General features: G+C 37.5%; 1 protein-coding gene across 1 annotated transcript; it reads right to left on the bottom strand.

Moving 5' to 3' along the window:
- Window positions 1-9,042: 9,042 nt before the first annotated feature.
- LOC132650674 (vomeronasal type-2 receptor 116-like) lies at window positions 9,043-17,852 on the bottom strand (the record flags this gene model as incomplete). The annotated part of the gene is made up of 3 exons (XM_060376014.1): window positions 9,043-9,929; window positions 13,642-13,647; window positions 17,744-17,852. Coding segments are annotated over 3 exons (1,002 nt in total), but the record flags the coding sequence as incomplete, so codon positions are not given.
- Window positions 17,853-27,925: the final 10,073 nt, after the last annotated feature.

A 27,925-nucleotide genomic window follows, 5' to 3' on the forward strand; every position in this document is an offset into this window, starting at 1 on the left:
TGTGTATCCATAATAGTTCATGCAAGTTCAGAATGACAAAGGTTGACAGGGGTTGAAGGTTAACAGGATCCAAGAGATTACAAGAAGATATATGTCTGATCAATTAGGACTGACCTGGCTACACATTCTCCAGCTATCTCTTAGTTTGTAGTGAGATCAGGACCAAAATTTTATCTGTCTTTCATTCCAAGATACAAAGTGAATTTAGACTGACAGTATTTTATGCCATAAGCTGACAAGGCATAAGGAATTACAGTGAAACAATTTGTATATATGGACGTCAAGTTTTGTATTTAATTTAGTCATTTCTTGGTTGCCCCATTATAATTTGCATTTTTGGAAGAGTAAACTTGCCTATATTTTAACTGTATACAAGAGTGAATGGAGCTATTCCTAGACTGAGATTATCTGAAGCCACAATCTATCTCAAGCCCTTCTCTTAGTGAGGCTTATGGAGAACCACAGAAGTATTTATTGCAGCCATAAAACTGTAAAATTATTTTAGAAGTTCTAAGCAAGTTAACTTCTAAATTTGTTTGAATCAAATCAGGAATTAGATAATCAGGAATTCATTCATCTGAATAGCAGCACATCTTCCTAAAGATCCCATGAGAATTTTATTCAATCAGAATGGGTAAAAACACAGAAAGTGAGTGTTCATTCCAAGCCTGAATTTTTTTAATTAAATTTTATTTAATTAATTACACTTTATTCACTTTGTATCCTCCCATAAGTCCCTCTCTCCTCCCCTCCCAGTCCCACCCTCCCTCCTTCTTCACCCATATCCCTCCCCAAGTCCACTGATAGGGGAGGTCCTCCTCTCCTTCCTTCTGATCTTAGTCTATCAGATCACATCAGGAGTGGCTGCATTGTCAACTTCTGTGGCCTAGTAAGGATGCTTCCCCCTCAGGGGGAGGTGATCAAGGTGCAGGCCAATCAGATTATGTCAGAGGCAGTCCCTCTTCACATTACTATGTAACCCACTTGGACACTAAACTGCCCTGGGCTACATCTGTGCAGGGGTTCTAGGTTATCTCCATGTCTGGTACTTGGGGTATGAGTCTCTGGGGAGACCCCTGTGTTCAAATTTTCTGGTTCTGTTGCTCTCCTTGTGGGGTTCCTGTCCTCTCCAGGTCTTACTATTTCCCACTTCTTACATAAGATTCCATGCACTCTTCCCAACAGTTGGCTATAAGGCTCAGCATCTGCTTTGATAGTCTACAGGCCAGAGCCTTTCAGAGGCCCTCTGTGGCAGGTTTCTAGGTTGTTTCATGTTTTCTTCTTCTGACGTCCATCCTCTTTGCCTTTCAGGATGGGGATTGAGCATTTTAGTCAGGATCCTTTCTCTTAATTAGTTTCTTTAGATGTACAGATTTTAGTAGGTTTATCCTGTTATAAGTATATACGAGTGAATATATACCAGGTGTGTCTTTCTACTTCTGGGACAGCTCATTCAGGATGATCCTTTCCAAGTCCCACCATTTACCTGCAAATTTCATGATTTCCTTATTTTTCATTGCACAGTAATACTCCATTGTGTAGAAATACCACAATTTCTGCATCCATTCTTCAGTTGAGGGGCATCTGGGATGTTTTCAGCTTCTGCCTATTACAAATAAAGCTGCTACAAACATGGTTGAGAAAATGTCCTTTTTGTGTACTTGAGCCTCTTTTGGATATATGCCCAGGAGTGGTATAGCTGGATCTTGAGGAATCGCTATTCCTAGTTGTCTGAGAAAGTGCCAGATTGATTTCCAGAGTGGTTGTACAAGTTTACATTCCCACCAGCAGTGGAGAAGGGTTCCCCTTTCTCCACAACCTCTCCAGCATGTGTTGTCACTTTAGTTTTTCATCTCTGCCATTCTGATGGGTGTAAGATAAAATCTCAGGGTCATTTTGATTTGCATTTTTCTAATGGCTAATGACGTTGAACATTTCTTTAAGTGTTTCTCTGCCATTTGATATTCCTCTACAGAGAATTCTCTGTTTAGCTCTGTTCCCCATTTTTTAACTGGATTACTTGGTTTGCTGCTTTTCAGCTTATTTAGTTATTTATATATACTGGATATTAGCCCTCTGTCATATAAAGGGTTGGTGAAGATTCTTTCCCAATCTGTCTCCTAACATGACCTTGCCTCTCCACTCAACTCCCATTTTTCCTCATAGTTGAACCAACTGCGTTGATTGTTCCTGGTAGTTGAGGATGACATAGGAGGTTCTGATTGGGCTTTCAGTCATTTACAGGCTGTTACAATGGATAATAAAGTTAGATCTGCCCCTTTTAGTCTTGTCTCTGGTGTTTGGTTCCCAGGATTCTGCATGGCTCTGTTGCCACTCATTCCAGTTCCCTATGGTTCCTGATTTCCAAATTTATGTAAGTAATGGCAATCAGGACTTGTTATTTGCAAGACCAGCAAAACCGCTTCACTGCTGAGCCAAATCTCATGCCCTATGTTGCCTATTTTTGATCAACATTTACATTGATGATGCTTTCATCTGTTATTTGTAACTGTTTAAATATATATTTCATTTTAGGAAGATCATATCAATGTTACAATTTAAAGTGAGGCACTTCAAGTTTCTAGAAGATATGTACATAACTAGAGGGAATGAATAGCTCTGTGTAGAAACTTGAGCAAAGAGCTGTCAGTTCTTTGTATCTATTGTTTGTTTGATTAATTTTTGGAGAGTATTTTGTGCCCCTGACTGTTCTGGAACTCATTGCATAGACCAGGCTACCATCCAGCTCTATGAGATATACCTGCCTCTGCCTCCTGAGGGTTGTTGGAATTAAAGGCATGATAAAATACACCCAGCTTGCCCACTCTTTTTATATTTAGGAACTGTTCATACAATTTCTCTGAGGTGGGCTAAGCACAGTTGATCTGTTTACTTGTCTCCCCCTCTTTATGTCTGTTAAGTAACATCTTACAAGGCTACATGTTTTTTTATTTTTATTAATTACAGTTTATTCACTTTATATCCCCCTTGTAGTTCTCTCCCTCCCACCTTCCCTCCCAATCCTACCGTCCCTCCCTCTTCCCCTACCAGTACCCCTCCCCCAATCCACTTATAAAGGAGATCCTCCTCCCAGTCCCTTTGATCCTAGTCTATAAAGACTCATCAGGATTGGCTGCATTGTCTTCCTCTGTGGCCTGATAAAGCTAGGTGTGGGGAACAAACCTGCAGGGTAAGCACTCAGGAGGCAGAGGTAGGGGGATCATGTTTCCAAAACTTTTTAAAGAATTATTTATTATTTATACAACATTCTGCCTGCACATTAGATCTCAGTATAGATGGTTGTGAGATACCATGTGGTTGCTGGAAATTGAACTCATAACCTTTGGAAGGATAGCGAGTAGTGCCCTTAACCTCGGAGCCACCACTTCAGCCTCATCCAAGAACATTAAGAAGGAATTTAAGGTATTAATTTGTTCGTGATCTTTTCTTTCCTTCTTTCTTCTAATTTATTGATTTATTGGTTTATTTATTCATTTATTTTACAGTGTTCTGCCTGCATGTACCACTGCAAGCCATACGAGGGCATGAGATCTTACTATAGATGGTTGTGAGCCACCATGTGGTTACTGAGAATTAAACTTAGGACCTTTACAAGAACAGCCAATGCTCTTAACATCTGAGCTACCTCTCTAGCCCTCGTCCCACTTTTCTTTACTTCATGTTACTTAAATTTTCTAAAATATAAATGAATGTGTTATGAACATCTGTAGAATGAGGCATTGTTTTTCAAGGAAGAAAATGAAAAGATTATTAACAAATGTCTTAATGATTCTTTACTATGGTCACACATAAGTTTGAATGAATACTGTCGAGTATATCTCAACAGTTTATGTCACCATGTGGTGAATGAAATTTATCATTGTGTTTTCAGGATGTTTCTTACTCATGACCACTGGGAGGCTGTATGCTGCCTTAGCTGAGCTAATTGGATGGGTGAGTAAATTGCACCTTTTCATGGGGAGGTGGGGAGGCCAGCCTTGGACTTGTGATCCTCCTGTGTCAGCCTTCTGAATGCTGGGGTTCAAAGCTTGGGCCGCTAAAATGAGAATACTGAAGCAGATGGTTCATTTATCTGTTTGCGAGGATTATCACCTTTTAAGAATTCCAAACTTGGTATGTTTAATGTATCTCACACATTTAATAAGATATTAAAATGTATAGATGTCAGGCAACCCCGAATCAACTGTAATTCCAACTTTAAGGGATCCACTATCCTCTTCTATCATCCATGGACACACACACATACACACACACACAACATATGTGTCTTTTAAAAAGTAAATGTGCAATCACAACTAGAAAAGCACACTTTGAAGCAATGTGCAACTGAGAAGCACCGTGATGATATGACCTTGATGTGCAGAACATTTCCTCAAGTGTTTCACGCAATTCATCTTTAGAAGGATCTTAAATGTTCTCTATACAAAATAAAAATAGAACCCTGTGTCTCCCCCTAGCCCTTGCCATGGGTCTTCTGTAGTTTCTCCTGCCATCTTTGACTTCTTTCATTTTCAACCCATTAAGAATTTCTTGTAATGGAGATTTAGAAATTGAAATGAAATGAAGATCTAAATCTTTCTTCCATTCACTATTTTTTTTCTATAAACTACTATGAGCCTTCCTTGTGAAAGGAACCCTGCAAACTGCCAGCAGGTGTGGCTCTGATGTTTGGTTTATTATTATTATTATTATTGACTTCTTTTAGACAGGGTTTTTCTGTGTAGCCCTGGCTGTCTTGGACTTGCTGTGAAGGCCAGGCTGGCCTCAAAGTCAAAGAGATCCTCCTGCCTTTTCCTCTCCAGTGCTGGGATTAAAAGTCTGCCACCATGCTTGGCAGGATGTTCTTATAGCTCAGTTGAAGTCATACTATGTAACTTAGGACATGTCCAGACATGTGAGTGTGAAGAGCTGGCAGGGGGTGCAAACCCTTGTTTTTGGAGACAGGGTTTCTCTGTGTGACCTTGTGTGTCCTGCACTCACTTTGCAAACCTGGATGATTTGAAACTGACACCTGCCTCTGCTTGCCCCACTGATGGTCACAGGTGTGTGATGCCATACCTGGCTTTTTTTTTAATAATCTTTAAAATGATTTATAATTTCTGTGTATGTGTCTGCCTTCCTGAGACCAGCCCTGTTTTGACTAGGAGAGTTGGCACTCACTAAAAGAAAGGAGTCAAGTCCACCTACCCTAAGCACGAGGTACTCTACTCTCAACTGCTGAATCATTGAGGGTGTGGGCCAAAGCTATAGCTTGTAATAAAAAGATCCTCATGTGTTCTGCAACAGCTCGACTCCTGGTGATCTTTTGTGGTCTCACAAACTGGGCACAACAGAGGCAGTCCCATGAAGGATTTATACTTTCAGAACAGCCATAAATGCTCTTTAGTTAGACCTTAGAATAAAGGGTTATGGGAAAGCATAGAGAACTCAGCTATGGGCCTCCAGTGCCATCAGGTGAAATTCTTAACATCAGGCTTGGCAGAGGCTTGTGTTCTAGTTATCATGATCCTAAAGGTATTCTTAGTCCTAGTACACTAGGTCCAACAAAGAGGCTAGCAAGGAATGACTAATAGGTACTAAAGATGGCCCAAGACAAATTGTTATTAGGCTCTGGACACACAAACATCTCCACATCACTTCAGTTCTGCTCAGTCAGTCAGATTCTGTCGACACCACTCCTCTGTGGAAGTGCTCATTCCCATGATGAGGTGGGCAGTCAGGGTCAGGGTGTGCAAATCTGTCAACATGGGAGAGACCTTCCCACCAAACTCCACAGAGAACAAGTCGAATCCAATCACAAATGATGACAGACAGGCGACTGATACCAGCAAACATGTCAGTGTTTCTGAATTATAGCAATATCCACACACACACATATAGCAATATTCTCTCTCTGTCTCTGTCTGTCTGTCTCTGTCTCTCTGTCTCCCTTTCTTTCTCTCTCTCTCTCAAACATATGCACCCCAAATGACTCATGAACAGAGCCTCAGAAAGGCTTGCTGGGTGACACAGATGACTGTGCTGTGGTGGCCAATGAAGAATAAATAGTAGAGGAAGCAGTAGCAGCAGACAACCAGGAGATGGCTTAGAATTCTGGGATTGCCCTTGACAATGGCCAGGACAAGCTTAATACTTCACAAATTGACCCAAAACCACAGCAGTGATAGCAAAGAAGGACAGAGATGCACCAAACCCATGACCAGAAAACCCTAAATGGCAGACCAGATTATTAGTTTGGGGAGGTGGATTTATGTCACAGGCACACACTTTCATATTTCATAAAGAGGAAATTGTCAGGCTCCAATCTTCCAGAAATCAATAATACCGCTGAGGTGTCTAATGTTATTAATAAAAAGAGCAAAGAAAATTCATGAGGGAAACGTGGGTGCAGAGGTACAGATATTCGCTCACACAGAAATACCATGAAAGCATGAAACCAGAAGCCATATGCATACAAAAGAACTGAATATATATTGTAGCCTTGACAACTCACAAATATGCCCTTGAGTTATTTCTGTTGCCATCTGTTGCTGCTCATGGGGCTAACCAGTTAGTCTGGTTTGTGGCCCCTTGAAGAAAACTAACTTTAAAATTTTTATTATTATTATTATTATTATTATTATTATTATTATTATTATTATTATTTAAAGAGGTAGTGAGTGTTCTATTTGGAGGGAAGGGAACTTTATTGGTGATCCATGGTACATTTCTTATTTTCTTTGAAAATTTATTATTTGTAGAGTATTCTGTCTGCATACCAGAAAAAAAGAGCCAGATCTCACTATAGATGGTTGTGAGCCACCACGAGGATGCTGGAAATCGAACTCCAGATCTTTGGAAGAAAAGCCTGCACTCTTAAGCTCTGTGTCGTCTCTCCAGCCCCATCGTTTATTATTATTTTATTTTTTAAATTTTTATTGATACATTTTACATCCCTATTGTAGACTCCTCCCTCCTCTCCTCCTGGTCCTACTCTCCCTGTTTCCCCTATCACCCCTCACCTGGCTCCTCAGAGAAGGGGATCACCCCTACCCTATGTCCACCATATCAAGTTGCATGAGGACTCAGTGCATCCTCTTCTCCTGTGGCATGGCAAGGTAGCCACAACAGGGGAATGTGATAGAAAGCTAGCTTGTGGGTGAGGGTGCATTCATATGTGTGTTGGTCCTGCTGTGTTTAAAAGACCTTGTTACCCTCGTGTCCTTCATCCCCTCTGGTGCTTACACTCTGCACAGAGTTCCTTGAGCCCTTAGGGGAGGGAATTGCTGGAGACATCTCATTTAGGGTGGAATGGTCCAAGGCCTCTCACTGTCTGCAAATCAACTGGATGTGGGTCTCTGTATTTGTTCCCGTCTGCTGCAGGAAGAAGTTTTCTATGATGGCTGAGTAAGGCATCGATCTGTGATTATGGCTGTGCTCCTTTAGCGCAACTATAGCATTTACATTTCTCTGATGTCCCTGGTCTGTGTAGACTCAGGCTCCTGGCCACCCAAGTCATGTTGGATCAAGGTTCCTTTTCATGGAGTGGGCCTCCTGAAACTCAACCAAATATTAATTGGTCACTTCCATGAAATTTGTTCCAGAAGCACACCAGCAAATCTTGTAGGCAAGTTACCATTGAAGAGTAAAAGGTGTATGGCTGGATTGGTGTGTACATTCCTCTTTAGGTGGACTATGGTGAATGTTAAGGGAAACACGAGCACCCACAAGCATGCATGCCATGTCTTCAATGTCTTATGTATTGTTGAAAAAGCAGGCACTTGAGAATAACTATAAAGTTATGCTCCAAGAATCTGACACTTGGTGGAAATTAAACTTTCAGGAGTTAGCATGGCTCCTCTTCATTTTCCTACTTCCTCCTGTATCATGTTATTTTCAGGTATTGCAGACCGAACAAAAAAACATCTTTTCAGGCTGGAAATGGACTGTAGTTTTCAGGTTAGATGGCAGTAGCATAAAATTTGGTCAGTGGTGAACTATACTTATCTGTGTGCATTATTGAAAATATCTAGATTGCAACATGTTTATATTCATGAATGGACTTACATGTATTATAGGGATTTTATGTAGATAATTCACAGTATGATTGCTTAAAACTCTTTCAAAAATTTACTGTTATTTCACCCACTTCCTTTTTTTTATATTTATCCTCCTTCATAATTATAGTACCTCCCCTGGTTTATTTCAATCGGATCAATTGTATCTGCCATTGTATTGCTTACCCACCATGCCTTCTTGTTTCTATAGTTATTCCATGATGAATACTCACAAATCAACATTTGGAGCTAGATGCCCCAGAGTAGAGAATGAAATATATTTGTCTTCTGGATATGGGTTACTTAAATTATGGTTGTTTTTTTTTTTACTTACATCTATTTATATGTATGATATTTATCATGATAAACGTATTTATGAGTTTCCATTTCTACCTATTGTGAACAGAATAGCAACGAAGGTGACTGAACAAGTATTTGTAGAGTGGGATGTCGAGTCATTTTTACGTATGTCAAGGAAAAGAGAGCAGAGTCAGGCAGCAGATTTATAATTTCTGTTTAGAAAATTCTCTACTCTGATTTCTGGAATGGCTCAACTGTTTAAAAGACACACCACCAACCCCTTTCCAGAAATTGATTTTCATGCTTGGTCTATAAAAGAATCTCAGATATCACCCAAAGCCCTGTATACTCCCTAAAATAACAAAGAAAACAAGTATTTGTTCATGTACTGTTTATCTCAATTACTTTCATGTAACTACATTTTGAATATGTATATTTTCCAAAAATTAATAAATAACATGCATAACTTACTAAAATGTGTTTTCAGCAGCAGCTTTTATTCTAAAATAGAATGTCTGTGACTGTTCGACAAAGTGAGGGGCTCTTATGTTTGTTTAAATATACATTTAAGAAAAAGTTACTTAAAAGTGGGTAAATAATTTAATTTTAGTATACTAATGGGTTTTATTAGAAAAAAGAAAAGTAATACATCAAAATGATCATTTTTTATTTGCTATTTTTTGTTTTTAATAAATCTCAAAGAGTTTTTATCAGGTCTTAAGAGAATAATGTAGCACTTAGGGAAGAAGATGCACCCCAGCAGCCCTGCACTAGAGGCCAATATGGAGAAGACCTCCACAGCCACGACGGCTTTGCCCTTGGTGCTCTGGTAGACAGGGATGAAGATGACCCAGACACTGAGGAAGACCAGCATGCTGAATGTCAGGAACTTGGCCTCATTGAATGTGTCAGGCAGGTTCCTTACCAGGAAAGCCACAGTGAAGCTGCCTAAAGCCATGGTCCCTAAGTAAGCCAGCACACAATAGAAAGCAGTAACTGAGCCCTTGTTGCATAAAATGATGACATGAGCATGTTCAGAGTGTTCATCTGAGTCAATGTAGGGAGGCGAGATTCCCAGCCAGACTCCAGAAAGAATAAGTTGGATCAGGACACAGATGGGAATGAGAGTATTATAGACGCCTGAGACAAACAACCTTCTCATTGTTCTTCCTGGCTTCATGACCTTAAAAGCCAGAATTACAGTTATAGTTTTTGCCAAAACAGTGGAAAGAGCCAAGGTGAACACAAGTGCAAATGTTATTTGTTGCAGTATGCAGGAGACTATGTTTGGGCGTCCAATGAAGAAAAAGGAGCAGAAGAAGCAGAGGAGGATGGAGATGAGCAGGATGTAGCTGAGAGTCCGGTTATTGGCCTTAACAATTGCTGATTCTCGGTGTTTGAGAAAGATCCCCAGAACTGCAAGTGTGCTGATAGAGAAGCACAGAGCTGTGCAGGCCAGAGCAATGCCCAGAGGATCCTCAAAGGAAAGGAAGGTCACTGCCTTGGGCAGGCAGTGGTTTCTCTCAGGGTTTGGGTACTCTTGACTTGGGCAAGGGATGCACTCCTGCTGATCTGTGTGGAGAAATTGGATCAACATTTCACCTTATACAAGTATCTATTCATTGCACATTTAATTCATTAAAGTGCTTTCGAATGATGTGTGTACCCTGGTGTATTCTGCATCCTGTTTATTGCCAAGGACACGAACTCTTTACAATTCGCATTCCTATTGTTTATCTTGTTTAATTAACAATAAGATTTCTGCTCAACAGCTTATCACTGTTTCTTTGGGGCACTGAAAACTATTTTATTTATATTCAGATAAAGTAATACTGTTACGTATGCCTTCAAATGATTTTTTTACACTTTGAGTTTCTAAATACGTGTACGTTGTGTTTTGATGACATCAATGTATAAAAATGCACTTCCTTGTTTCCATCATCATGGGTTCTTCTCATTTTTCTTGTTATTCACTGTTTCAGTGGATATTTGTTATCCCACTCCTATAATTTTTCTAAGGTAACATGGGAATAATTTAGGTCCCACCTCCATGACCTATGGAACAGTTTCTGATTTGGCAATAAATATACAACACTTGCATCAACAAACTCCCGCTATAATCTCAGACCAATCTTTACCTATCTCAGCTGTGGAAGTTGCAAATAAATTTCTATAGTCTTTGATATCCTTTGATTCAGGAGAGGACTCTTTGATTTTCATTATTAACTCCAGAATAATCCTGGGAATTGTTCTAATTTTCACTCTTGTTCTTACAGTAATATTCTTAAGACTAAAAAATGACCTACATGTCATAAATACCATAAATCTACAAAATGTTAAATCAGAAAGGGAGAATGACAAAGCCATATTCACTGAAATTGTTGAGAGTCATGAAGCCGGTACAGTTATTGGTGCTATTCCAGCAAAGCTGAGCAGATTGTTACAATCATTGTTCTTCTATTTCTAACTTCTGTTATTTTTTTTTTGTGTGTGTGTGTTTGTGTGTTTTGCATTACTGGGGTATTTCTGCACTAAGATTCAATTTCTGTTTTTTTTTTTTTTTCTACAGAGAAATTATGTCTGAGTCATTTTTTAAATTAGGCATTTTAAATTAATTATAGTTTCTTCACTTTGTATCTTAGCTGTAGCACCCTTGCTCATTCCCTCCACACCTTCCCATGCTCATCTCCTCCCATACCCCTCTCCAAGTCTTCTGATAGGGAGGTCCTCCTCCCCTTCCCACTGACCCTAGCCTATCAGTTCTCATCAGGACTGGCTGCATTGTAAGGGTACCAGGGACTCCCTATGACATAAACTCAGTGGCTGGCTCTTTGATCACCTCTCCTTAACAGGGAGCAGCCTTACCAGGCCATAGAGGAAGACAATGCAGCCAGCCCTAATGAGACCTGAGCCTTATGATAATACTAAACTTAACATTATCTATCCACTGTTTTAAAATCTTTGTGACCTGGAGATTGTTAAGCAGAGTTAAGCAGAGAGAGAGTTGAGGCCATTATTTCAGGAGTTTTTTGGGGTATATGCCCCTAAACAGTATATTGGTACAGGGTAAACAGAGGCAATGTGACTACCCTGAGAGGCCTGGAGATTCATGTATAGGTTTAAGATCCTTTATTATAAGCTTAGAGCTCCTGGAAAATGTAGTTTAATGATAGAAGGTCACAGAGGGTACACTCCTGACAGAATAAAACTTAGTAAATAAGATAGATTGACTTAAATAAACTTTTTCTAGTTTGTAGCATAGATGGTGATACATATAGTAAAGGGAGCTATTTATTTGTATTTGCTGTGCATAAAAAGACCAGTTAAAGTATTTTCTGTTTCTCTGGACTGCACTCATACTGCAAACAATGCCAGCCTAAAAGCACACTTTCACATATTAAATGTGTTTTCTTTGAAGGAGACATTCTTTAGATTATTTAAAGAGTTATAGGGCTAATAATGATAATCAAATATGTTCTGTGTGTACTTTTTAAATTGTAACTGAGCTTTTATTCCTGCATAATAAAAAAAATCAAACACCCATTCTGTACCACTTGTATAATCATTAATCTGTGTTCGCACTGTGAAACTTGTATAAACAAGAAGAGCCTTGTCAACAATAAGTCAGAGACAAAGAAAGGTCTGAATTTTAGACGTCAGCTGCTAGAGTACCCTGAACACTTGAGCTGACTAACTTCCTCTCATTGCTGACCCCTCATCTGCTCTCTGGAGCACCCTGTAGGCAAAGACCTCTCTTTTCCATGCTCAGAATTGCCCCACAGAAAGGCTCCTGGCACAAGCTCACAGAGAATGAACTCCCAACAATAGAGCATGCATGGGACAGATATGGGATCTCTGCACATACATAACAGTTGTGAAGCCTGGTCCTTATGGGGACACATAACAGAAAGACCAAAGCTGTCTCTGACTCTTTTTCTCCTAATTTTACTGCCTTGTGTAGTCTCAATGACAGAAGTTGTGCTGAATCTTATTTCAACTTTATATGCCAAGGCTGATTGATATCCATAGGGGACTTCTTTTTTTTTTAAAGAAAGGGAAGAGGGGCACATTAGGTTGGTAGGTGAGGTGAGAGGGAGGGTCTGAGAGGACAGGTGTGAGCAGATGCTGCGATAGTACACAATAATATAATAAAAAGAAATAATATTGTAATGAAAATGAGTGAAACAGAAACAAAGAAAACAATACATACAATTAACCAAAGGAAGAGCTGGCTCTTTCTGAAGATAAAGAAAATTGACAAACTTATATATCAAGTGAATTAAGGAAAAAATTGAGTACTTAAATTAAAGGGAATTACAGGAAAAAAAACATTACTACAGAATTCAATGAAATTCAGACTATTCTAAGGAAATATTTTTAAAACATACTATATTCTAGTCAGCTTAAAAATGGTCATGAGATGGATGTTTTAGATTTAGTCAAGCAACCATTATTCAAAGATATATTCAACAATAATTCAGCAACCTAAATAGAACTAAACAGACCCAAGTGTAAATTCAAAAGATCAGAAAAGGCTCCCACCCAAAAACGAAAATGATGAAAGATCAAAACAAGGAGACTCCAATATGGTGGAGACCAGTGTGCACCATATCTGAGGGGCAGAGATTCAGAGATTCTGAGACCAGTGTATGGACAGGTGGCTAGATCCAGAGCATCAAATTTGCTGCTTCCTTTTCTAGACAGGTCGTCCAGAAAATGGAGTTGATCTGATCCAGGCTCTCTGTGGCCATCTCACGGAGTCAGGAGTAGCAAAATTTGGGCCACCTGCCCCTTCACATATTCCAGTGAGTTTGGATCCCCATATCCAGGGACAGTTTGCGCTAGCAGCCAGAATTCGGATTCCTCCTGCTCCCTGTAGAGCAGCTTCAGGATTTCTTGGAGAGCATCTAAGCCACCAAGCCACTGTACTACTGGTCATCCTGTGGACACGAGGTGAGCAATAAAATTACAGGGATCCCAGATCCAAGAAGAAAAATCTCAGAGGAATCTGAGTACAGGGAGCACCATTTGGGGCAGGCCTGCAAGTGGCAGCCCAGCTTTATTCTGAGGAATCCAGGGATGCCACTTGAGGCACCTGCACCTTGATAATGATGAGCACCAGTACCTGCACCCCAAAATTCATGGTTCCATTGCATGCACACACTTGTCTTCAATTCACCAGTCCCTACATGTTTATGTGTCCATATGCTGCCATGTGCTTTGCCCTTCAAGGTGCTGGCATCTGAACTGCCAGTATCCATTCTTGAGCCACTGCATATTTGACATCTTCCTGAATACTACTGTAAACTCCAAAGACAGGAAGATCCAGTCTTTGCTGCAGTTTCCAAGAAGAAACAGGTAAGGCTACAGACAACCAGATGGCTAAAGGCCAGCATAGAAATGCAGTCAACAAAAACTGGGACATCCTGGCTCCACCAGAACCCACCCCCAAGAGCAATGAATATTCTAATACAGCTGAAACACAGAAAAAGCACATTAAATATATGTTTATGCAGTTATTAGAGACATATAAAAAGGAAAAGAACAAATGTTTCAAAGAAATACAGGGCAAACAAAGAGAGGCCATCAAAGACAAGAAACCACAATTAAACAGGTGAAGGAAATTATTAAAATTATTCAATTCTTGAAAACAGAATTTGAATCAATAAGGAAACAAACAAAAACCCTGGAGATGGACTATGTAGAGAATAGATCAAGTACCACAGAGATAAGCATCATCCACAAAATATAAGAAATGAAGGAGAGAATCTCAGGCATTGAAGATACAATTGAAGAAACTGATCTATCTCTCAAAGAAAACATACCATCAGAAAAGTTCAAGGACTCCATGAAAATGTGAAACCTAAGAAAAATAGGAATAGACTAAATAGATGATTCCAGGCTCCAAGGTACAGAATATATTTTTAATAAAATCGTAGAAAAAAATTTCTCCAACCTTAAGAAAGAGATAACCTTAAACATACAAGAGGCTTACAGTACACTAAATAGACTAGAACAGAAAATTTTCTTGCCATAAAATAATCAAAGCAATTAATCTACACAACGAAGAAAAGTATGTCAAAAGCACGAACGAAAAAGATCAAGTGACATATAAAGGCAGACTTATCAGAATCACACCTGACTTTCCAACAGAGGCTATGAAACTCAGAAGGGCCTGGGGGATGTCATGTAGATGCGAAGAGACCACAGATGCCAGAGCAGGCTACTGTACTCAGCAAAATTACAATCAACAGAGATGGAGGAATCAAGATATTCCATGACAAAACTAAATTAAACCAATGTCTGCACTATCCCTGACCTTGAGAAGCTACTAGAAGGAAAACTCCAACCCAATGAGATCAACTACACCCACAAAACACATGATATAGATAACTTCAGAACAAAAATAAAAAGAAAACAAACACACTATCAACAATAACACCACAATAAATGGAGCTCATATTCATTGGTGACTAGTATCTCTCAACATCAATGGAATCAGCAATCTAATAAAAAGACACATGCTAACAGAATAGTTATGGAAACAAGATCCAACATTATGCTGCATACAATAAACACACTTCAGCCCAAAAGATAGACACTACCTTGGAGTAAAGTGCTAGAAAAAGGTTTTCCAATCAAATGGACCCAAGGAGCAAGTGGCAGTATAATCTTAATATCTAATAAAAAGTCTTCCTACCAAAATTAATCAAAAGAGAAGTGAAGGATACTTCATTCTCATTACAGAAAAATCCACCATGAGGACAACAATATCTTGAACAACTATGCCCCAAATAGAAGGGCACCTGAATTTTGTAAAAGAACCATTATTAAAACTTCAACCACACATCAGTCACAACACAGTAATAATGGTAAAGTTCATTACCTCACTCTCACCAAGTGACAGATCATTGTCACAGAAGCTAAAGAGTGAAGTAATGAAGCTTACATAGGTCATGAATCAAATACCTAATAAAAGTCCTCAAATATTTTCACCCAGGCACTAATATGCCTTCTTCTCTGCAAATCAAGGAACTTTCTCCAAAATTGAACATAAATTCAGGCAAAAAGCAAGTCTTAACGCATACAATAAGACTGAAATAATCCCTTGGATCCAATTACACAACCATGTTCTAAATCTGTACTTCAACAATGACAGAAAAAGCAAAATGCCTACTCATACACATGGGACCTAAACAACTCTACTCAATGACAGGTGTCATGGAAGAAATAAAGAAAGTATTTAAAGATTTCCTAGAATTCAATAAAAATTAAAGCACAACATGCCCAAACTTATGGGACACAATGAAAGCAGTGCTAAGAGAAAAATTCATAGCACTAAGTGCCTTCGTATAGGAATTTGAGACATCTCTTACAAGCAATCTAATGACACAACTGAAAGACCTAGAATAAAACAAGATGTAGACAGGGCCAAGAGGAGTAGAGGTCTGGAAATAATAAAAATCAGTGCTGAAATCAACATACTATAAATGAAATGATTCAATGAATCAACAAAACCAAGAGCTGGTTCTTTGAGAATATCAAACAAAGAGACAACCTCTTAGCCAAAGTAACTAAAAGGCAGAAAGACACTATCCAAATGAACAAAATAAAAAAGGAAAAGAATGATAGAAGTACAGAAATCGAAGGAATCATTAGGTCTTACTTCAAAAGTGTATACATCGCAAAAATTTAATATCTATATAAAATGGACAATTTTTGTGATAGATTCTACTTACCAAAGTTAAACCAAGATCAGGTAAATAAAACATCCTATCTTCCATAAGGAAAGAGAGGAAGTCATCAAAAGTCGCCATCCAAAATACCCAGGGCCAAATGGTTTCAGCTCAGAATTTGATCAGACCTTCAAATAAGAGTAAATACCAATACTCTTCAAACTATCCCACAAAAAGAAACAGAAGGAACATTAACAAATTGATTCTATGAAGATGCAGTCACATCACAGTCAAGACCCAAGAAAGACATGAACTTCAGACCAATTTCCCAAATGAACACTGACACAAAAACCTCAGTAAAATACTTGCAAACTAAGTACAAGAACACATAAAAGATATCATCCACCACTGTCCCATAAGCTTTATCCCAGGTATGCAGGAGTGGTCCAGTCTATAGAAATCCATCAATTTAATCCACCACATAAACAAACAGAAGGGTAAGAATTCCATGATCATGTCCATAGAAGCCAAAAATCCAACACCTGTTCATGTATAAAATTTTGGAGAGATCAGGGACACAGATCACATACCTAAACATAGTAAAGTCAATATACAGCAACCCTACAGAAAACATTAACCTAAACAGAGAGAAACTCAAATCAATCCCAATTGAGGACTTCTATTAGGTATTTGATTCATGACCTATGTAAGCTTCATTATTTCACTGAAATCAGGGACAAGGTAAGGCTGCCTGCTCACTCCATATCTTTTTAACATAGGGATTGAAGTCATGTGTCACTCTGCAAGGAATTTAACCCATGATAGCTTTAGAACTTAGAATTAATTTTCAACATTTGATCATTTGCAATAATACATAAAAAATTCTGCTTGTATTATGGTTGTCTAAGGATTGGCCTTTTTAATATAATAAATAGTTGATTCTCGTCATTATATTAATGTATTTTCCTTCTGACTTTTTATTTTCTTGTAAAAATTTTCATTTTAAAAATAATATAATTACCTCACTATGCTTCTTCTTTTTCATTTCTCTAAATGTTCTCCTGGACCCACCTTATATTTATTCACTCTCAAATACATAGCCTCTTTTCTTATTAAATATGTTTGTGTCTTTGTGTGTGTGTTTGTATATAACAATGCAACCTGCTCATTCCATATGATGTTACTTATATACGTTATCACACAGTTGACCACAACACTAAACAGGCAGCCATGTTTTCATTTACAAAGACTTGCTTTTTTCCTATTGTTGATACTGAAAATGACAACTGTGTTGTAAATGCAGTTCAGTTTCTTGTACATTCAGAAACAATCAGTCGTAGTTTTCCTGGAGTTACTTTGAGGCAAGAATCATTAGGCTTGTTAAACACAGAAATACAAATAGATCCTGGACAACTGGAGATCTCATATTTAATGGGGAACACTGCAAGAGCTGGTACACTGCAAGAGCTAAGATGGCATTTCCATGCACCAAAAGGCAGGTTTTTAAAAGTAGCGAGCATATGACACATTAGCATGAGAATTGCTACTCTAAACTTCACACATTATGTGGCTTCCGCAATGATTAATAATGGATTAAGGGATGAATGTTAGAGACATAGGGAACAGCACTACATTATGACACCAAAGTCACTTCTTAACTTTCCCCCTCTGCATTCCCAAACATTTTGAGTAAAAGTATTATTTTTCTACCTGTCTGGTTGGAAATGTGCTGCTCTGGACAAAATGCACAAGAAAAACAGCAGACCGGTCTGTCTTTTTGTAGAACTTTCCAGAATCCTGGACCACAGCTCTGTGTACATACAGATTGAGGAGTCTGAAAGCAACACAGAAAAACTGGTCATGATATTGAACATCAGTTTAAAATAGTTTAGGCTAAATACACATAACCTATGAAAATTGTATTTGTTTATGAGGAACTCTGAGGTTTTAATGTGGGAATGTAGAATGGAGATTTAAACTTACTATGCTTTTCAATACTAAATGTTCAACATCCCTTTATATGACCAAACCATGACTCACTACTGCCTAGCCTGTGTGAAATGTATAGAGCATCATCATATTCTCTTCTGTGATGCAGCCAGCCAGAACTCATTTTATTGTATGAATTTTGGAACAGTTGGTTTTTAAGACAAGAATCCAATCATACTTGCCTCCAGGCACACTTGTTTCTACCTTTATATTTCCAGTCTTGTAGTAACACCCATGCACTCTGATTCAGTTGCAAAAGGAAGTTTAATTTTCTCATGAAAATGGTTTTGCCATTGGTGAATTATAATCTGTTACTGTGACTTTTACCCTTGACTCCCAATGTTAGTGATTGTTCTTTGCCTTTCTTTTCAAACGTTAGTGTAGTCATCAAATGGGATTTCAGCAGTTGCATTCTTAGATAATCACATAACTAATAAAATTCTAATGCAATTTTAGTTTGTTATATATTAGAAATTTTGTAGGACAGGAAATATTTCTATCTTAGACCTCTTTTCTGCCTTGGTTTGGATTCAGTTTCTGTCTAATATGTACATATTAACAGAAATGTGTTTCTGGATAACTGGATCAGCTGTTAAGAGTGCATACAACTCTTGCACTGAAATATGAGTTCAGTAACTGACACACAGTTTGGGCAGCTCATATGCATTGTTTACAGAAATGTCTTGTGTCCAAATCCATAATTTATTGTTTATGCTACCTCACAACATTGTGGAATTATTGATATGCTTGAACATAAGTTGTGTGAATGGAAGAATGCTTGAGCATCAGCTAACCTGTATAATTAACATATGTGAAAATTTCATAAGTTTGTGTGCATGTGTATGTTTACATATAGAAACACTCATACATGCCACTATATCACCATGATCTCTCAATTATTCATTCACTGCATTATGAACAAACACAAACATTCAATTTATCTAATTCTAGCTAAGGAATTAACTGACCTTATGTGTGCATTTGTATGTGTATTTATGTATACATACATATATGTAATTCTGAAATATTGGTTCATTTCTGATTTAAAGTAATCAAACAGAACTAAAGAGATGTTTTAGTATTTAACATGCTTGCCACATAAGCAGAAAAATGTGAATTTGATCATGATGAAAGGATGGAAGACAAGATGGGTGCAGAAAAATGGGCCTGTAATCCAAACTTTATGATCATGAAGACAGAGAGAGAACCTAGGTAATGCTGGCCACTGAGTTCAGCAAAATCCAAAAGTAAGGGTTTCACACGGATAAAAATAAAGTTGACATTAACTGAAGAAGATAACCACAGTTTACTGTGGACTTAAGAAGCACATGTGCTCGGGTGTATGAACACCCACAAACAAGCTCACAGTCACAATAGAGCTAAGAATTAAAATTTCACAATTATTTTAAAAGTTCAAAGAATCATTATACAATCATTTTTTATAATTCTTTACAAATAATTCCCTTCATATTAAATATTGAAAAATTTCCAGACCTGTTTATAGTTGCTTGGCCATTGAATCAGAACTTCATTGATGAAAAAGCCTTGATCTTGTGCACTCTTGAAGACAAACTCTCCCACTTTAAGTAATAGTGCATTTTGAAAACTATATGCAATAAAGTTTTGTATATCATACATTTCCCTAATATTCTTGTTCTCTTCAAAGCTTATTTCATCTCCAGCAGGATTTATAAATTTAATTTTCCTCAGAAATGGATGAAGCTGAAGAGAGACATCATATGACATGAGTGGCTCACACAGATTACTGGCTGACTTTAAAGAAAATTTCATTTTTCCTCTCTCTAACATGGCTTTCTTTTTGAAAGTGCTTAGTTTGCTTATTTGTCTTCCCAGTTGTTTAGTGACATTAAAATCATTACCCATAGAAATAGCGCAAGAGATACTGAATACAAGCAGAACTATTTTCTATGAGATGCAAGATAGTATAGTGTGTATCATGTCCTTAGTTGAAAAAAGGTCCTGTGTCTTTCTCCAGGACCAGAAAATAATATTTCCATTTAGAAGATGTAGGTTTGAAGAGGATCCAAAATGGCGGCACCCAGTGGACATGGTTACTAAGGATGTGACTGTAGTGACTTCACAGCAAGTGAAAGGTCATGCTGTGGACTTGAAAATGCCAGTGTCTATGCTTCACATCTGTATAGAAGACACTAGAAGAAAAACCCCAACCAAAGGAAATAAACAACACCCAGAGAAACACAGAAAATATGTAACACCGCTGCTGCAAAACCAAAAGAACAGAAACACAAAAACTTGCTGCAATCATAAAAATCAAAATAACAGGCACTAGCAATCATTAATCATTAGTATCACTCAACATCTATGGACACAGTTTCTCATTTAAAAAAAAAACACAGACTAATACAGTGGATGCATAAACAGGACTTATCAATCTGTTGCATACAAAAATCTTAAAAACAAAGGAGGACATTACCTCAGAAGGAAGGGATGTAAATAGGTTTTTCAAGGAAACTGACCCAAGGAGCAAGTTGAAAGAAGCCATCCTAATATCTAATAAAATGATCTTTTAACTGGATGTATTCAAAACAGATATGAGAGGACACATATCATAGCAAAAGGACACATATGATAGAAAAAAATCCACCAAGATGATGTCTCAATTTTGAATATTTTGCTCCAAATACAAGGGCACCTACATTTGTAAAAGTAACATTACTGAAGCTTAAATTATACAGTAATACAGCCAGAGTAATAGAGGGAGACTTCAAAACCCTACACCCACCAAAGGACAGGTCATGAAGACAGAAAATAGAGAAACAATTACACTAACATATGCACAGATCAAATAGATTTAACAGACATATATAGAATTTTTACCCAGACAAAAAGAATATACATTCTTTTCAGCACCTTACAGAAGCTTCTCCAAAATTGCCCATTGACTTTGACAGAGAGTGAGCCTCAAAAAGTACAATAAAGTTGAAATAACCTTTTTGTCATATCAGACCACCATGGATTAAAGCTAGATATCAATAACAATGGAAACAAGAGAAAACCTAAAAAAAATCTCATGGAAACTGAACAACTCAGTGACCACTGAGTTAGGGAAGAAATAAATTAAAGATTTTTGGGAATTCAATGAAAATGAAGGGGCAACATGTCTAAACTTCTGGGACACAATGAAAGCAGTGCTAAAGAGAATTTTCATAACATTAAGTGCCTTCCTAAAAAGAATTAAGGAATTCTCACAGTAGCAACTTAAAAATATCTGTAAAAGCTCTAGGACAGAAGTAAACACACCCAAGATGAATTGACAGCATGAAATAATCAAACTCATGGATGAAATCAGTATCATAGTAAAAATGGAAACAATATAAAGAATCAGAGAAACCAAGAGCTGTTTCTCTTGAGAACATCAACAAGATAGACATACCTCTAAACAAACTAACAAAAAGTCAGAGAGACTGCATCCAAATAAACAAAATCAGAAATGAAAAGGGGGAATAACTCCAAAGAATCATTAGATATTATTTCAAAAGCCTGATTTCTGAAAGTTTCAAAAATTTAAAGGAAATGGAAAAATTTCCTGATAGGTTTCACTTACCAAAGTTAAATCAAGATCAGGTAAGCAGATTAAAGAGTCCTATAAACCCTAAGAAAATAGAAGCAGTTATCAGAAGTCTACCAACCAACCAAAAAAAAATCCCAGAACCAGATGGTTTTAGCATGGAATACTACCAGACTTTCAAAGAGGAGCTCACACCAATACTTCAGAAACTATTGTACAAAATGAAACAGAAGGAACATTGCCAAACACTTCCTATGAATCTACAGTCACACTGGTACCTAAACCACACAAGGACCCAACAAAGAAAGAAAAGTTCAAACCCATTTCCTGTATGGACTTTAATGCAAAAATACTCAGAAAGTTACTGGTAAAACCAGTCCAAGACCACATAAAATACATCATCCACTATGATCAAAAAAGCATCATCGCAGGGATGCAGGGATGGTTCAACATATTTAAATCCATCACTGTAATTCACTGAAAGAAAAAAATTAAATAAACATGTTCATCTCATTAGATGCAAAAAAAAAAGCCTTTGATAAAATCGTGCACCACTTCATGATAAAAGCCCTGTAAAGATCAGGAATACAAGGCCCTACATAAACATAATAAAGGTAATATACAACAAGCTGATAGCCAAAATAAAATTAAAGTGGAGAAACTCAAAGCAATTACACTAAAGTCAAGGAAAATACAAAGCTGCCCGCTCTCTTCATAGCTTTTCAGTGTAGTACTTTAAGTTCCAGCTAGAGCAATAAGACAACTAAAAAAGATCAAGGGGTCCAAACTGGAAAGGAAGAAGTCAAAATATCCCTATTCACAGAAGATACACTAGTATATATATAAGTGACCCACAAAATTTTACCAGAGATATTCTAAAGTTGATAAACCCCTTCAGTAAACTGGATGCTATAAAATTAACTCATAAACTCAGTATTCTGCTTGACTCTAAATGATAAATTGGCTGATAACAAAATTATGGAAACAACATCTTTCACAAAAGCCAGAAATAATATAATATATCTTGGTATAACTGCCCAAGCAGCAGAAAGACCTCTATGACAAGAAGTTCACATCTCTGAAAAAAGAAACTGAAAAAGATATCAGAATATGGAAAGATTGCCCATACTCATGGACCAGTAGAATTAACATAGTAAAAATGGCCATCCTATTACAATCAATCTACAGATTCAATGCAATTACTACCAAAATACCAACCAAAATATTCACAGTCCTTGAAAGAACAATTCTCAATTTCATATTGAACACCAAAAGAAAAACAGAAACAACAACAACAAAAACACAATTGCTAAAACTTTTTTGTATAATAAAAGAACTTCTGGAGGTATTTCTATCCTGATCAAGTTGTACTACAGAGCAATAGTAAAAAAAAAAAAAAATCTTATGGGACAAAATGAAAACAGTGCTAAGAGGAAGTTCATAGAACAAAGTGCTGCCAGAAAGAAGTTTGAGACATCTCATACAACTTAATGACACATATAAAATCCCTTGGGAAAAAAAAGGCAGACATACCCAAGAGGAGTAGATGATTAGAAGTAATCAAATTCAGAGCTATAATTAATGAATTAGAAACAAAGAAAACAATTCAAAGAATCAATGAGACCCAGAGCTGGTTCTTTGAGAAAATCAACAAGATAGACAAACCCTTAGGCAAACTAACTAAAAGGCAAAGAGAAACAATCCAAATCAGCAAAATCAGAAATGATAAAGGGGACATAATGACAGGTACTGAGGAAATCCAAACAATCATTATGTCTATTCCAAAAGCCTATATGCCAAATTATTTGAAAATCTAAATGAAATAGTCAATTTTCTTGATAGATTCCATTTACCAAAATTAAATCAAGATTGTGTAAATAAATTAAATAGTCCTATATGCCTCAAAGAAATAGAAGCAGTGCCAAAAGTATCCCTTACAAAAAAGCCCAGGGCCAGAGGGTTTCGGTGCAGAATTTTACATACCTTAAAAAGAGCTAACTCTAGTTTTGTGCAGGGTGATAAGTATGGATCTATTTTAATTTTTCTACATTTAGATATCCAGTTAGACCAGCACCATTTGTTGAAGATGCTATATTTTTCTCATTGTATGGTTTTGGCATCTTTGTCAAAGATCAGGTGGCCATAAGTGGGTGGGTTTATTTCTGCATCTTCTATTCGGTTCCATTGATCCACCACTCTGTTTCTATGGCAGTACCATGCAGTTTTTATTACTGTTGCTCTATAGTACAGCTTGAGATCAGAGATGGAGATACCTCCAGAAGATCTTTTATTGTAGAGGATTGTTTTAGCAATTCTGGGTTTCTCGATAGAGGAATATCGAATGGCAGAGAAACACTTAAAGAAATGCTCAACCTCATTAGCCATCAGGGAAATGCAAATTAAAAGGATGCTAAGATTTCACCTTACAACCAACAGAATGGCTAAGATCAAAAACTCAAGAGACAACACATGCTGGAGAGGTTGTGGAGAAAGGGGAACCCTCCTCCAATGCTGGTGGGAATGTAAACTTGTACAACGACTCTGGAAAGCAATCTGGCGCTTTCTCAAACAACTAGGAATAGTGCTTCCTCAAGATCCATCTATACTACTCCTAAGCATATACCCAAAAGTGTCTAAAGTACACAATAAGGACATATGCTCAACCATGTTTGTAGCAGCCTTATTTGTAATAGCCAGAATCTGGAAACAGCCCAATTGCCCCTCAGTGGAGGAATGTATGCACAAATTGTGGTATATCTACACAATGGAATATTAATCAACAATAAAAAAAGCAAGGAAATCATGAAATTTGCAGGTAAACAGTGGGATCTGGAAAAGATCATCCTGAGTGAGGTATCCCAGAAGCAGAAAGATGCACACAGTATATACTCACTCATATAGACATATAATATAGGATAAACCTACTAAAATCTGTACACCTATAGAAACTAATCAAGAGGCAGGAAGCTTGCTAAAAAGCTCAATCCCTATCCAGAAAAGCAAAGAGGATGGACATCAGAAGAAGGAGAAAACAGGGAACAAGTCAGGAGCCTGACACAGAGGACCTCTGAAAGGCTCTGCCCTGCAGACTATCATTGTAGATGCTGAGATTTATGGGCAACCTTTGGGCAGAGTGCAGGGAATCTTATGAAAGAAGTGGAGAACAGTAAGATCTGGAGAGTACAGAAACTCCACAAAGAGAGCACAGAACCAAAAATTCTCAACTCAGGGATCTTTCCTGAGACTGATACTCCAACCAAGGACTATGCATGGAGATAACCTAAGAACCCTGCACAGATGTAGCCCATGACAGTTCAGTATCCAAGTGGGTTCCATTGTAATAGGAAGAGGGACTTTCTCTGACATGAACTGATTGGCCTGCTCTTTAATTACCTCTCCCTGAGTGGGAAGCAGCATTAACAGGCCACAGAAGAAGATAATGCAGCCACTCCTGATGAGACCTAATTGACTACGATCAGAAGGAAAGAAAAGAACACCTCTCCTATCAGTGGACTTGGGGAGGGGCATGCATGGAAAAGAAAGAGGAAGGGAAAGTTTGGGAGAGGAGGAGGTGGGAACTACAGGGGGGATACAAAGTAAATAAAGTGTAATTAATAAAAAAATAAAAAAAATAGTAAAAAAGAGCTAACTCCGATTCTCTTCAAAGCATTCCACAAAATAGAATCAGAATGAACATTACCAAACTCATTCTAAGCCACAGTCACCTTTACACCTAAACCTCACAAAGACCCAACAAAAAAGAGTTCAGACCTATCTCTCTTATGAACATGATCATCTTCTTAGATGCCAAAAAAGCATTTGACAAAATCCAGTACTCATTCATGTTTAACTAAGTCTTGGAGAAATCAGGGATACAAGGCCCATCCCTAAACATAGTAAAGACAAAATACAGCAAGCCTATAGCCAACATCAAACTAAATGTAGAGAAACATAAACCCTTTTCCATTTTAACTTATATTTTTAATTATAAGATGAAATGTTTTATTGATGACCACAGCAAATTACTTACTAATAATGTAAGATTCTAAGCTTCCCCTGCTTATGAGTGAGGCTTACCTGCCATGATAGAAGCCAGCCTGTGTTTCTGTCTTCTTTAGATCCTGTTTCAGTTTTGCTCAATAGCATTTTATGGAGGGCATGGGCCACTGCATATACTGCACTCCATATGGAATAGCTTGGCTCAGAAATAGTCATCATATCATTTATTTTATCCTTAGTCTTTAGGGAAATATTCACTGGACAGGGTTTATAATTTCCACATCGCGAAGTAGGTGAACAATTAAAACTGTCAATCCAGAATTTAGAGAAGTAAATATCTCCTGGGAAATGGGAGGGTGTAAGGGCCTCAAGAAAGTGCTTGAAGCCAGGGATAGTTCTCTTCTTTAAAAATGAGAAGCTTCCGCTGAATAAGTTTATCATAATATGCTTTCCATTTATTATAGACTCTAAGTATGTCGAGTGTGGCTTTGCCAAGATCCACACCTTCTTTCTGGTTACAAAGATACTAACATCTACACAGAAGAACAGCAAGTCATCGATATCACCATAGAATAAATTCACATTTACTCGAGCATGTTGTTTCAAATTTTGCAAACCATAATCAGAATTTCCATTTTCATTCAAATTATCTGGGAGTTTTACTGTAAAAGCCACACAGATATCTTCTTTTACAATCTTTACTTTCAGGTCAGAGAGAAACTCCCTTCCTCTCTGATCATCAGACACAATGATCCCCACCCACTTCCAGCCAAAGTGGAGCAATAAAGAGATCAGCCCTTGGGCTAGACCTCTGTCTTCAGTAGACATTTGATAAAGGGATGTGAACGTATCTTTGTCACTAAGCATGGAATCAAATGGTCCATATGTGACCTGAAGAAGCAAAAAAAAAATGTGATTCTGAGTTTCAGGTATTTGGAATCATCACCCTTAGGAGGAAGTGACTTCATAATTCAAATATGAGGGTTAAAGGACTGAATTTTTTTAAAGAGGATGTCTTCTGTGAGATTACATTGTCCCTAAATGTGGCTGAAGCAGCCAAGAAGAAAGTAATAAGCTGTTTACTGGCTTTGAAAGACATGATAGATCTCTCTTGTTGCAATAACAATGCAAAAGAGTATCTGATATAGAGAAAACTGCAGAAAGCATTAACAGTTACTTTCTAGTCACATAACACCATATTTCAGAGAACCTTCACCTTTAGGAAAGCAAATATGGAAAGAGACTACAAAGTTTTTAGAAATTCAGTTTCCTAAGTTAAAATGATTCAAGTTGTGATGACCTGGGGCCTCATTGCCAGGGTTTATTGTATCATCCCTCTTGATAGATTTGATAGAGACAAAACTCAGAAATGTAAATTATTGTCTTTATTTTTTATTGCATTAGGTTAAAATACACTTATGAATTGTTTAACTGAGTGATAACAATGAACATTACCATGTGGGTTTTTTAATCTTGATTATTGCTGATTCTTGTGCTCACCAAGTATTTTCTGTTTGTAGTAATACCTGCTGATAGATGCATTTCTTCAGTGTAGCCTGGCAATAGTCAATTGTGATGATATAGCTAAGTGGATGGTATCTGTGGGTGCTATTCTTAGATCCACTTTCCTGAATAAGATAATTAATTCCTTGAAAGATTTTCATATTTGATGGCATTAAACATTGTTCCAAACTCAGTTACATGTCCTGGACTTTCTTTTTCCATATGTCAGGTATTGACAACCATAGGAATTTTGAGATGTTTATATGCTAGATTGGGGAGTTAGGTACATTTGCTATAGAATTTGACTTATTATCAAATGCAGACTGAGCATCCACAGTACATCATCCATTGTTTGGAGATAGAATCATGGATACTACTAAGTGATCTTCTCAGAAACTCCCAGAATTTACTGTTCATGCTTTTTACCAAACACTGCCATCTGTTAACTATTAACATATCAAAGTAATTCGTCCACTGCTCTTAGAAATCTGCCTACACTAAACATAATCCACTTCTCTGTTTTCTTTTGTTTGTTCTGTTATTGTTCTTTTGTTGGTTTGTTTGTTTCGGTCAGATCTAAGATGTGATTGTGCATAAAATATGTTTCTAACTTACTTGTGGGACATTGTAGAGCTCTGAAAGTGTTGCAATTGAAGCAGAAAATTCTGGCTTGTTTCCTGAAATGATTCCTAGAGCTTTGTGTTGAGTGTTGCACTTGTAGTTAGGGATATAATCACTCCTTCCAGACAGCCACATCAGAAGGCCCTCCAAGGTTATTTTGTTAGAAATAAAAGCATTATAGATGTGGAAACCCAAGGTTATATTGGGAAGCAGGTTTGAGTCCTTATTGA

This window comes from Meriones unguiculatus (assembly GCF_030254825.1).
Source record: "Meriones unguiculatus strain TT.TT164.6M chromosome 13 unlocalized genomic scaffold, Bangor_MerUng_6.1 Chr13_unordered_Scaffold_28, whole genome shotgun sequence".
NCBI lineage: Eukaryota > Metazoa > Chordata > Mammalia > Rodentia > Muridae > Meriones > Meriones unguiculatus.